This window comes from Schistocerca americana, chromosome 1 (genome assembly GCF_021461395.2).
Source record: "Schistocerca americana isolate TAMUIC-IGC-003095 chromosome 1, iqSchAmer2.1, whole genome shotgun sequence".
Classification (NCBI taxonomy): domain Eukaryota; kingdom Metazoa; phylum Arthropoda; class Insecta; order Orthoptera; family Acrididae; genus Schistocerca; species Schistocerca americana.
Window position 1 is genome coordinate 1,266,816,872 of NC_060119.1, and position 13,098 is coordinate 1,266,829,969.

The 13,098-nt window shown below is 39.7% G+C and overlaps 1 protein-coding gene across 1 annotated transcript in view; it reads right to left on the bottom strand.

Moving 5' to 3' along the window:
• LOC124598929 (lysosomal alpha-mannosidase-like) overlaps positions 1-13,098 on the bottom strand; it is a 258,417-nt gene that overhangs the window by 47,518 nt on the left and 197,801 nt on the right. Inside the window, exons 10-12 of the mRNA XM_047136036.1 lie at positions 11,278-11,459; positions 10,999-11,207; positions 9,719-9,932 (exon numbers count right to left, since the gene is read on the bottom strand). Coding sequence (XP_046991992.1) covers positions 9,719-9,932; positions 10,999-11,207; positions 11,278-11,459 — 605 coding nt within the window. The remainder of the gene's footprint in view (positions 1-9,718; positions 9,933-10,998; positions 11,208-11,277; positions 11,460-13,098) is intronic.

Genomic DNA, 13,098 nt, shown 5'->3' on the forward strand with positions numbered 1-13,098 from the left:
GGAAAATGACACATAAAATCACAATTCATGCAATCCTAGTTCCCATCACGCATTACCCTCTTCTCTCTCCCCAGTCCACTCCCTCACTCTTACTCTCTTGACAGTTACCAGCAAACTGCTTTAGTTTGTCATCTAGTGGTGCCCTCCAGTAAAAAATATGCAGTCATCTGAGTGGGGCTTACAAATGTCTCATTTTATTTCAATATGACCTCCCTGAAGTGTTCAGCCACTACAGTTACTGAGTCAGATGGTCTATAAAAGCATCTTATTACCGCCAAACAATAGAAAATCCAGGATGGAATGTAACAATATTATGAGAAGGAAAGTTGCCACTCACCATATAGCAGAGACGTTGAGTCGCAGAGGGCCACAACACAAAGATTTTCACACATAAAGCTTTCGGCCAATGGCCTTTGTCAACAATAGACACACAAACGCACACATGCACTCACACAAACGCAAACACAACAGCTGCCTTTGCATGAGTGTGTGTGGGTGCTTATGTGTGTCTATTGTTGACAAAGGCCATTGGCTGAAAGCTTCATGTGTGAAAATCTTCTTCTTGTGCCGACCTGTGATTCAACATCTCTGCTATATGATGAGTGGCAACTTTCCTTCTCATAATATTGTTACATCTTATTACCATATTTGACCCATTTTTGATGCATAGCTTATGTAACAACCTCACTAGACATTACTGAGTTCTTTGTGGCAGCTAACACAACACCACCACCACTGGTGTGTAGCATATCCTTTTGGTGTATAGTCCAGACTGAAATTTAGCTTTCACTGATATGCGTTACTTGTTTCAACCAGCTTTGAGTCCCTACTACTGCATGGCCATTATTAGCTTTCAATGAGTGAGATTAATTCTGCAATCTTACCATGGATGCTCTTATGGTTAACAACACCCCTTTACTATTTCTCTTTCTTATGCATATTATTTTTTTCTCTTTCTTCTGATTTCCACTGTTATACATAAAAATTCAACCTGTATATGTTTGTGTTCACAGAATTTGAAAGGTATAATCTCTCAATTGACTTGAAATTTTGACACAATGTTACCTTCATACATGTGTATGTGTTTTCATATATCTGTTTTTAATATAGCTAATATACACAAATTTGTAGTCTGTAAAGGGGAAATCTTATTACCAAAAATCTCAAAAAGTTTTTGACTGATTTACTTCAAATTTTTTACATGATACTCTAACAAACATTCAGATGGACATAGGCTACATATTCTTAATATATGTAATGTATAGATATACAGGATGATTTTTTTACACTGTGTACAAACTCCAGGTGTAATGAACTTACGTCTGGAAATGCATGGTTTCCATGCTAAAGACTATTTATTCAATCATACTTTGTTGCAGAGGCTGAGGTCTAATACGCTCTGTACCATAGTTACAGTATGCATTGTTTCCTCCTAGAGGGTGGTACTGTTCCTCATATGTCATGCCCTAGCACCCTCTCCTGCAATAGTAATTGGTAATGTTGTGCCCGATTCAATTCTCTTGCTGATTCATCTTTTGGTGGATTTGATACAGTGTTGTACACAATGATGTCATATTCAAATTGAGAGCTTGCTGACATGGTGAGTTGTTGTTGTTGTTGTTGTTGTTGTTGTTGTTGTCTTCAGTCCTGAGACTGGTTTGATGCAGCTCTCCATGCTACTCTATCCTGTACAAGCTGCTTCATCTCCCAGTACCTACTGCAGCCTACATCCTTCTGAATCTGCTTAGTGTATTCATCTCTTGGTCTCCCTCTACGATTTTTACCCTCCATGCTGCCCTCCAGTACTAAATTGGTTATCCCTTGATGCCTCAGAACATGTCCTACCAACCGATCCCTTCTTCTAGTCAAGTTGTGCCACAAACTCCTCTTCTCCCCAATTCTATTCAATACCTAATCATTAGTTATGAGATCTACCCATCTAATCTTCAGCATTCTTCTGTAGCACATTTCGAAAGCTTCTATTCTCTTCTTGTCTAAACTAATTATCATCCATGTTTCACTTCCATGCATGGCTACACTCCATACAAATACTTCCTGACACTTAAATCTATACTCGATGTTAACAAATTTCTCTTCTTCAGAAACACTTTCCTTGCCATTGACAATCTACATTTTATATCCTCTCTACAGAAAGGCAAATGACAATGGGTGGTGGGCAGCAATATTGTATCAGGAGACCCCACTGACAACAACCACAGCATTCAATATCTGCAACACTGTTTTGCCACTTGTCTGAGGCAGGGTCGTTTTAAGAAGAAGGAAATCCTGAAGGACATACCCGAAATGTTCGCACACCAGACTTGCAAAAAAAATGTGAATAACACCGTAGAAGGCTACCACCGTGTCAGTACAGGCAGTTGGCCCACCACTACAGGGTAACCCAGACGACCATGTGGAACATTCTCTATGACAACTGTTACTACACTTATCGCTTACAGCATGTGCAGTGCTTACTAGTGACAGACATTCCACATCAGGAGCAGTTTTGTCACTGGTTTCTTCACTAGGCAACCATGATTCCAGGATTTGTGTCATTCACAGATGAGGCAATCTTTACATGGAATGGTATCTTCAACTTTCATAACAGACAACTGTGGGACATTATGCAGTATTCCCATTGTATGGTGACAGTTAATCATCAGCATTGGTGCAGTCAAAATGGGTGGCGCGGTGTAATTGGTAACCGTATTTTGGGACCAGTCTTCTTTCCACATTCCCTAACATACTGGAACTATCAGTGTTTCTTGCAGGTGATTTTGTCTCCCTGCTGGAAAAAGTACCACTGATGATTCAATGGATTATGTGGGTGCTACATGATAAAGCTCTAGCCCACCTCACAATTAACGTCCAGATGCATATCAGTTGTGTCTTCCCTGGTCAATGGATCAGACAAGGGGGTCCAGTTGCATGGCCTTCTCATTCACTGAACCTCAATCTGTGTGATTTCTGGTTATTGGACCATCTAAAAGTATCATGTATGCAGAGCCCATTCCACATGTGGAATCACTGGGGCAGCAAATTCATGCTGCCTCTGACACTGCTCAGATGCAGCCTGGCTGATGTGAATGTGAGGGACAGAACATTCATGCATTGAGACACGTGGAAACCATTTTCAACACATTCTGTAACTGTGGCTGCATGGTGCAGTGTGTATAGACCGCAGTCTCTGCAAACAATGTTTATGACTCATGCATGGAAACCATGCATTTCAAGCCATAAGTTCATTAGACCTTTTTGTCTTGTATCCTCTCATCGATGAATTCCTAGAGTTTGTGCATGGTGGAAAAAATCACCCTGTATAGGTAATATATACATGGGAAACATTGTTACCAAAAATCTCAAAAAGTACTTGACTAATACACAGTACTTGATTAAATTACTTAAAATTTTTATACGTTACTGTAAATGGCTGGAAAATACAGGCTATATATTTTTGATATATATAATAGATAAGAATATTATGTTGTATATAAAGGGGAAACATTGTTACCAAGAATCCTTAAAAGTGCTTGACCAATTTACTTCAGATTTTCACACATTACTCTAATAAACGTGTGTATGTGTGTGTGTGTGTGTGTGTGTGTGTGTGTGTAAAAATAAATCACGAAAAGTTCTTGATCAATACGCTTCAAATTTTACACAATACTCTGCTAAACATTCAGACTACAGTATTTGCAATAACAATAAACAAGGTTCAAGGTCAATGGGAGGGGAAGAAGAGATGGGCTGATGGATGGGAGGAAATGGACATAGAGAATGGGATGGAAATAATGAACAGAGAGAGGAGGCAAGAGGAGATGGAGAGTTAAAGGGTGAAGAAGATGGACAAAGAAAGACAGGAGGGATTATGGACAGAGCGAAGAGGAGAGAGAGAGAAGGGGCAGGTAGAGATCCAGGCAAATATGTTGTGAATAATAAACTGTGTAAAAAAAAAAAAAAAAAAAAAAAAAAAAAAAAAAAAAAAAAAAAAAAAAGAAGAACAGGGAGGAGAAAGTGACTGAGAGAGCGAGGGGGGAGCAGGTGGGGATGGGCAAAGGGGGGGGGGGGGAGGAGGAAATGGACAAAGAGAGAGGGAGGAGGAATTGGACAGGGGCAGGGGGAGGGGGAAGACGGAGATCGGGGCATATATCCTCTTCCCATATATATCTAGCGATTTTCCATTTAACCACACTAAGCCACAGCACTGTGTGGCTGGGTACAGGTGATACCATACGTAATGTATATATCCTGCAAACATAAAATTGCAATGTTCTTGTTTATGTTTTTTTTTTTACACAGTTTATTATTCACAACATATTTTACCAGCTACTAATGCTAAATGTTTTCCATAAAACATTGCTTTCGAAGATATACTTATAACTGATTTTGTTCCACTGCCAGGTAATCATGAAAATGTGGTGGGGTAATAACTGTTTACTCACAAGAACATCTAGCTCATTGGATGGATCTAATTTCACTCTTTCCAGTCATCAATTTATTTTCTCTTAAAGTCATTAACTATGAAATTATTTATAAGTAAAATTTTTACCTATGCTTATTTAATTCCCAGTTTCATAATATACTTTTGTTGCTCTAATTTTTCTGAATCTTGTAGTTCATTTGGTTGTCCAAATACACCACTAATCAGAAGTTGAATAAATTAAAGAAATTACAAACTTTGAGGTTCGCCGAAGACATTGTAATTCTGTCAAAGACAGCAAAGGACTTGGAAGAGCAGTTGAACGGAATGGACAGTGTCTTGAGAGGAGGGTATAAGATGAACATCAACAAAAGCAAAACAAGGATAATGGAATGTAGTTGAATGAAGTCGGGTGATGCTGATGGAATTAGATTAGGAAATGAGACACTTAAAGTAGTCAAGGAGTTTTGCTATTTGGGGAGCAAAATAACTGATGATGGTTGAAGTAGAGAGGATATAAAATGTAGACTGGCAATGGCAAGGAAAGCATTCTGAAGAACAGAAATTTGTTAACATCGATTATAGATTTAAGTGTCAGGAAGTTGTTTCTGAAAGTATTTGTATGGAGTGTAGCCATGTATGGAAGTGAAACATGGATGATAAATAGGTTAGACAAGAAGAGAATAGAAGCTTTCGAAATGTGGTGCTACAGAAGAATGCTGAAGATTAGATGGGTAGATCACATAACTAATGAGGAGGTATTGAATAGAATTGGGGACAAGAGGAGTTTGTGGCACAACTTGACCAGAAGAAGGGATCGGTTAGTAGGACATGTCCTGAGGCATCAAGGGATCACTAATTTAGTACTGGAGGGCAGCGTGGAGGGTAAAAATCATAGAGGGAGACCAAGAGATGAATACACTAAGCAGATTCAGAAGGATGTAGGCTGCTGTAGGTACTGGGAGATGAAGAAGCTTGCACAGGATAGAGTAGCATGGAGAGCTGCATCAAACCAGTCTCAGGACTGAAGACCACAACAACAATAATAACAACAACATGTAACACTCCGGTTCAATCTACTGACTTATCCTGCTCGGATGGGATCTGATAGCAGCCCAAATAGATAATAATTAATGTGACCGTGTACCTAATGGGGCTGGCAATCGGATTGGACTGCTACGGAGATGTTACATTCCATTTTGTCCTTCTCAAATGCTGTAATAAAGAAATGTCTGGTGCCAAGAAGAACGACAACACAGCTTCATTAATAAACGACCTATATTCATCACAAAAACACAAAGTAAAGAGACAGCCACTGCCTTCGTCGTACAGAATTAATAACGGCTAATCTCAGCACAGGCCCTTTAGTTATTCATTATCGTCACACACAATTTCAATCATTGTAATCCAACACTACAATCCAACACTGCAATCCAACACTGCAATCCAAATGATGCCGGCGCGGTAGACGCGTAATTACAAATATCGGCACAAAAATATCACTGAGTCACACTAGTAATTATACTTTTTCACTTTCCCATATATTTCTAACACAAAGGGGTTAAACCACGGCGATGGACACTCCCTTTGTCGGTACGGTCTTGCATTCCAGCAACAGACCTCCACCCGGCTCGGCCCGCAGCGCGTACCACACTACTTTCTCAACACTCGCTCTCGGTCTCACAACCCGACACACACTATCGATTGTTTGTCCTGTCGACCTGTGCTGTCGCAAAACTTATAGTAAGGGCCTATGGACCCCTTACAAACAACAACAAACCTGAAAATTTTACACAAAACTTGTTAATCCCATCTTGTAAATACATAGTTAAGCAAAATAAATGTTTGAATCAGTAGAGTAACACCACTAATAAATTTGACCCCAAAAATAACCAATTCCATAAATTATCTCTACAGCAGTCTATGTATGCGACTAACAGACAATGCCATGGTCAGTTCTCGATTAGCTATGAACACATAAACATGTATGTGTTAAAACCATGGTTAAGACACTGACTGTGTTATGCCTTCTATGAACTTCTTTAAGGAAATGATCTGCAGCTAGCATTCAACATGATAACATCTCTGCAAAGAAGTCTGAGTTAACATTAATCTTAGTCACATCTTTTGTAAAACTTCATACCTAATGCCACTGTCTTAATATTATTCTGGTCCAAGCTGCCAGAGTTGGCACTCATGTGTGCATGAGGTGTGCTTGGTTGTGTGAATGTATGGTGTCTGTTTCTCTTTCTTTTTCTGGTAAAGGCTGTGGCCAAAACCTTAAGTGTAAGAATCTTTTAAGTGCGCCTGTCTGCAACCTGACATGTTGTCTTTACGGTAAGTACTGAACTGTCTTTTCCTACATTGTTGACATTCCAACCTGGATTTCCATTGCTTGGTTTTGTTTTATTCTTAGACGAGGTAACTATCTTGGTTTAATAATTTTTATGTGAAGGACGAATATTGGTTAGAACTCTGTTAATAATCATATTTTTGCTAATAAACAATTAATAATAGGTAGTGATGTGTAATGGAATTCGTCATGACCAGAATGTGCTTTAAGTTAAATAAAGTGGAAACTTATCCAACATACACCTATGGAGCTGTGAGACTAACAATCAAAACAATTTCAGGACACAAGACTACAGTTCTGTGTGCACCATCACATATGTGCAGTGATACTGCCAGATTAATATGTTATAAATTCATTGGGAAGACTGTGGAGTCATTCCTATAGCCCAGTAAACCCCACTGTGCATGCCACAGTTACATTGCCACCAGAGTAATAGATTTTTTAGTGTAGTGCACACCTTACCTAGTGGAGCAGGCTATACAATTTTCCACCTGATAGCTAAGGTCTAGAAATCTGCATCTAAAATATATTACAGAACCATATGATCCTTGGTTTAAGCCAATCACTGACCTCCAAAGCAGAAGACTGCTCATTTCTGGGTACGATACTGTGAATATCAGTAAGTTAAGTGGTAAAAGTCAGTTAGCATGCAAGTGCATGTATTACTTCAAATGTAATGTAGGTAAAAAATAAAGTTGTTTTTAATATTAGAAGGAGGCACTAACCTCTGTCATCAACCAAATAAGTAGAATTTTTATATGGGGCTGTCACACTATGTCGTACCTTGCCAAATACTGTCCAAACACACTGTTCATGGGCTATTGACATCTTTTGTGTTTCTGTTCTGTATTTATCACAGTTTTTCACTATATGTAGCCTAAGTTTTTAATGAAACAACTTCCACTAACTCTTACTGTTAATAATAAGAGAACAATAGACAAAAGCACAATCAGTGGTAGCTTTTCAAATGACAGGTTCAACTATAAGTTTCAGCCAAGGATACTCAATTACTTCAATTCTACTTTTTCTGCAAAAAAAGAGGAATGTCTGATTACAGGAATCAGCATTTGGTCCTTGTTTTTTGTGTCTATGTCTATTGCTGCTTACTAGAGGAGATCATGATGCTGGGACCACAGATTTACTTCAAACTTTGTAGGCCGTTGAAGCAACATAATGTGCAAGTAGTAAGGTGCACTACTCTGGAAACTCCGAGAAAATTGGAAGGGAAGTTTTACACATCTATTATGTACCTGGTATACCTGTGCATAGGTGCTTAATGGTGGAGTTTATGGTGGTCAAGTGGTTAGTGTTCGAGCTTGCTAAAACGAACACGTATGAGGGAACAGTTTGACTCCCACTCAGACAACTTTTAATCTATATTTTTTTCATCGCTGGTCATTTTATTTAACTCATATGACATTTGAGAAGTAAAACAATTTTTTAAAAACCATCTGTATTTACATGAAGTTTTAGTGAATTTAATGTTGTTTGACTACTTACTATTTTTAATTAAATTTAATTATTAGTGAAAATATATTTATAACTATTGACAAGTAAATGAAGAAACACAAAGAGTTTTCCTGAAAATCTATGCCTTTGTGATCTGTGAAATCCTTCATACATACAATCTGGTAAGATAGCTGGAACTACTTTGCACCTCGACGCTTTGAGCTGCAAGCCACAGAGGCAGGCTGCATTTGGCAGTTAAGCTGCGTAGCAATGAGACGTTGCTAATGTAGCAAGAACTAATAGTGTAGGTGCAAATTTTTTGAATATCACAGAATTTACACTCATACTAAAAAAATGAAGGTTTGAGCAGGAGTTGAACCATCACCTCATACAAGTTTGCCTTATGGAGCTCAAACGCTAACCACTTGACGACCATGAACTCCACCAGGCAGCATCTACACACAGTTACATCAGTACATAATAGACGCATAACACTGCTCATGTGACTTTCTCAAAATTGCCAGAGTAGTGCACCTTACTATTTGCACATTATGTTGGTTTAATGGCCTACTAAAGGTGTACAACATTTGAATTAAATCTGTGATCCTTATGTCTTAAGCCTTCCTTTTGTTAGTACACGGCAGCCTGGGTTCGATGCCTGATATCTCCACAGATTTTTTTCTGTCATAGGGAGGTCTGGTATGGTGTTTATTCAGCCTCTGTCAGGCCAGTTGAGTAGCTGACTGAATAAAGAAGCAGTGGCATCATCCGGATTAATCAACTGGCAATAATGGCTGGAGGAGTTGGTGACAATATAACCACATGTCCTACAATCAAGGATCATTCCTTGTACTGCCTTGTTGGCAGCACTCAGCTAGTGAAAACAGGCCTTAAGCTTAATCTATGATTGATGTTTCATTCATTGAGAAATGAAAAAACAATGCATTACTGGTTGGTGATGGAACTGCAATGCCTCTACAGAAGCAAATACCTACCACTAATTTATAAATTAAACCAGTTAGAATTTTTAAAGAGGAGAATTATGAGAAAACTTTAGATTCAATAAGGTACACAGAAGTCTGGGAATTAAAGAGCAGTAATGACTAAATGCCAAAATTCAGAAAAACCATAAACATAATGAAAAGAAGAGTGATATTTTTTGGTCATTCATACAGAATGAATAGCAACAAGGTAATAAACAGATCTTCAAGTATGCTCCAGGGGAAAAAAATTGTCTACAAACTGAATAGCTGAAGTTAAAAAAAAAAGACTTGAAAATAAAAACATTATAAAGTGCTCTGAGGAAACAAGAAGAGATGTATTGAGAGATTAAAGAATAATGGAAAGAAAGGAAATAGTGAATGGGAAAAAACTGAAACTGAAAATGGGTCCTTGTATGATCATAATGATAAAGGTACCCACTGAAATTTCCATTTACATAAAGTAAATTATGGTAAAACAAAATACATCAATTTCAAAGTCCTTTTGCTACTAACCTTTGAAGATCTTTGTGTCAACAGCAGATGACACTGCCACTGAAGATCCATTTGGGCGGAATATGTATGCCCCAGAGGCTCTTAGTGATGGCTCAGAATTGTTTCCTACCCAACCCTCATAATAATGAAAATTCTGTTGTAAAGCCATCTCTTCACCATCAATCACGATTGACTGCAGTAAACCAGTGTCTTCATTGAACAGAGCTTGAAGATCCTGTGGAGATAAATTAGATATTATAAGACAGTTTGCGAATCAAAGAACAGAAAGTAAAAATGGAGTAACGACAATATTATAGAGAGGCTAGGTTGCTGTTCATCACATAGAAGAGGCATTGAGTTGGACACAGGCACAATGAAAACAGTGCTAAACAATTAAGTTTGCAGACAAAAATATCCTTCTTCAGAAATAGAAAACACACACACATTCACACAACCACAACTCACACTGACATGGCCATTGCCTCTGGCCTCTGTGACCCAACTGCGGACTGTGACTGTGCCTGAAAAGTGCAGCAATTTGGGGTGGGATGTGGGGGCAAGGAGGAAGCATGGGGGTGGGAAGAGGGAGTGATGGGAGGGTAGGGGTGGGGAAAGATGTCACACTGAGAGCTGCGAGGTTGTGCTGGGGGGAGGGGGGGGGGGGGGAGTGGGAAAGGAGAAAAATACTAGTAGATGTGTTGGTAGAATCAAAGGCATGTGTAGTCCTGAAGATCAAACAGATTAGGCAAAGGAATCCCTCTTCCCTGCTCCCTCTCCAGCACCACAAACACCTTATATTCCACCAATGTACATACTACTCTTTCGCCTTCTGTATGTTTCTCCTCTCCCAGTTCTACTGCTCATTCCCCCACGCACCTGCTACCCCCAGAGCCTTCTGACTCTGCATCTAGCAGCACTATCCTGTCCCCATCATGTCCCTACACACTCTCACAGGCACCACGACATCTTCCTCCACCCACAACCTGCCACCCCTTGCTGTACCCACCCCACACCTTCTCATTGCCCTTACCACACCCTCCAGATTGCTGCTCTCGTGAGATGTAGTCACAGGCGGCTCATAGCTGATGGAGACAGTGGCTCTGCTTCTGTGATTATGTAAGTGTTTTCTGTTTCAAAAGGATGACTTTTTTGTCCAAAAGCTAAAATTTTTAGCAGTCATTTCACTGTGCATGTCTGCAACTCAACACTCCCTTTAAGTAATGAATAGCAATCCATCCACTTCATAAGACTGTTTATCAATGTGATATCAGAAATAGATTCCCATATTTTTACTAACTTACATCGTTTCCTATTGATGAATTTGAGTTTTCCATCACACTCCACATTTCTTCATCTGTGCTGTTAACTACTGCAACATAGTATGAGCGAAAGCCAAGAGGTGGAACATTGTTTGCCAGAAACACAATTTCAAATGTTGCATTACTATTCCTCTCAGGCAAATTTTGAACAGGATCTGGTATGGGCACCAACTGCACTTTCTGCTCATTCCCTGTGCAAATTCACATGTGAGAAAAAATACTTAAATGTGTTATTAATATCTATGAAAAATTATAGTTTACCTGAAGCATCTCTCACAGAATATGCACTGCCAAGAACTGGAAGTCTGACATAATAAGAGACTTCATGACTCAGTGGGTTGTATACAGTAACCATAAATGTATCAGAAATTTCAGATGGTTCACACTGACTAACATTTCTTAGCAAACAAGATACAAATGGCAGATCTGATGCTGAAAGTTTGCTGAAAAAAGAGAAGTGACACAATTATATAGGAATCAGAACATCTGCACAAATATTCATCAGAATGTTGCAGAATAGCTATATACAAACAACAGCTTTAAAGAAGCAATATCATGGATTAACACAATGTTCTTAATGAGACAGGACATCAAACAAATTAACAGTTAACACTCAAACTTTTTCAGTATGCACAGTTACTTCAATCTCTCAATATATACCTTTCAAATTACAAACTTTGAAAGGAGACACCCAATAAATGATTGTAAGTCTGAAATGATTGTGGCTTCTAGTCTTACTGCTGCTTCACTGTCAGTTATACAAAACAGACAGGAATTTCAAGAGCTCTGCTTCTCCTATTAAGGCAAATGGGTTGAGAATAGAGATTTATTATCTCATTTTCACATTACATACTGTCAGAGAATAAGTACTGGGGGGAGGGGGGGGGGGGATAAGAACCAATTAACTCTCAGAGAGATGAGGGTGGAGTGAAAACAGGTTGTAACCACAAACATCTAGGCCATCCTATGTAGCAAAGTGTTTTGGTCAGGTTGTATTGGGATGCATTCAAGGGGCCATACCTGTGGATGGGCACAGCTGAAAAGAAACACTTCAGAGAAGGAGGGTTGGGTTGGGTTGTTTGGGGAAGGAGACCAAACAGTGATGTCAGTGGTCTCATCGCATTAGGGAAGGAGGGGGAAGGAAGTCATCCGTGCCTTTTGAAAGGAACCATCCTCGCATTTTCAATCATGGAAAACCTAAATCAGAATGGCCGGGCATGGGATTGAACCGTCATCATCCCAAATGCGAGTCCACTGCAGAGAAGGAGATGGATAGAGAGAGGAGGAGGAGATTAGCAGAAAAAGGGGGAGATATGAGTAGAGAGAGAGAGAGAGAGAGAGAGAGAGAGAGAGAGAGAGAGAGAGAGAGAGAGGCTAGGGGCTAGGAAGAGAAGTCCACCTCCATCGCCCTCCCCCTCTCTCTTTTGATCCCCTCCTCCCCGTTTTGCTATTCCACCTCTGAAGAGAGAAGAGGGAGGAGAATGTTATCACAGAGGGGGTGGAGGAGACAGTGAGATGGGGGTGGGGGAAGAGGAGATGCACTGAGACAGTAAGAAGGGAAAAAATATGGACAGAGAGCAAGGAAAGAAGAGATGGATAAAGAGGGGGGAGGTGGAGATGTACGGAGAAAGATGGGAGAGGAAATATAAAGAGATTGAGTTCAGTGAGATGCTCAAAGAAAGAGGGAGGAGGAGATGGACAGGGAGAAGGGTGGAGTATGGAATGGATAGACAGTGGGGGGAGCAGGAGATGACAGAAAGAGAGGAGTAGGATATAGGCAGAGAGAGGGGACAAGATGGAGAACAGAATGGAGAGGTGGCAAGATGGGATGGTCTGAGAGGAGTGCGAGAATGAGATTGACAGGCAGAAGGTAGAAAAGGAGATGTACAGAGTGGAGGGTGGATGGACCTTCTATATTATATGTGACATAAGTGAGCTCGGGCCAAATTGCAGGTAAGACAAGTGCATGTGCATATGTGCTTGTGTATGTTCCATAAGTCTCTCTAAACCAATAGATCGATTGCAACGGAACTTCACAGACATACTACTATTTGTATGGGAAGAAATACTGTGGGTATATGA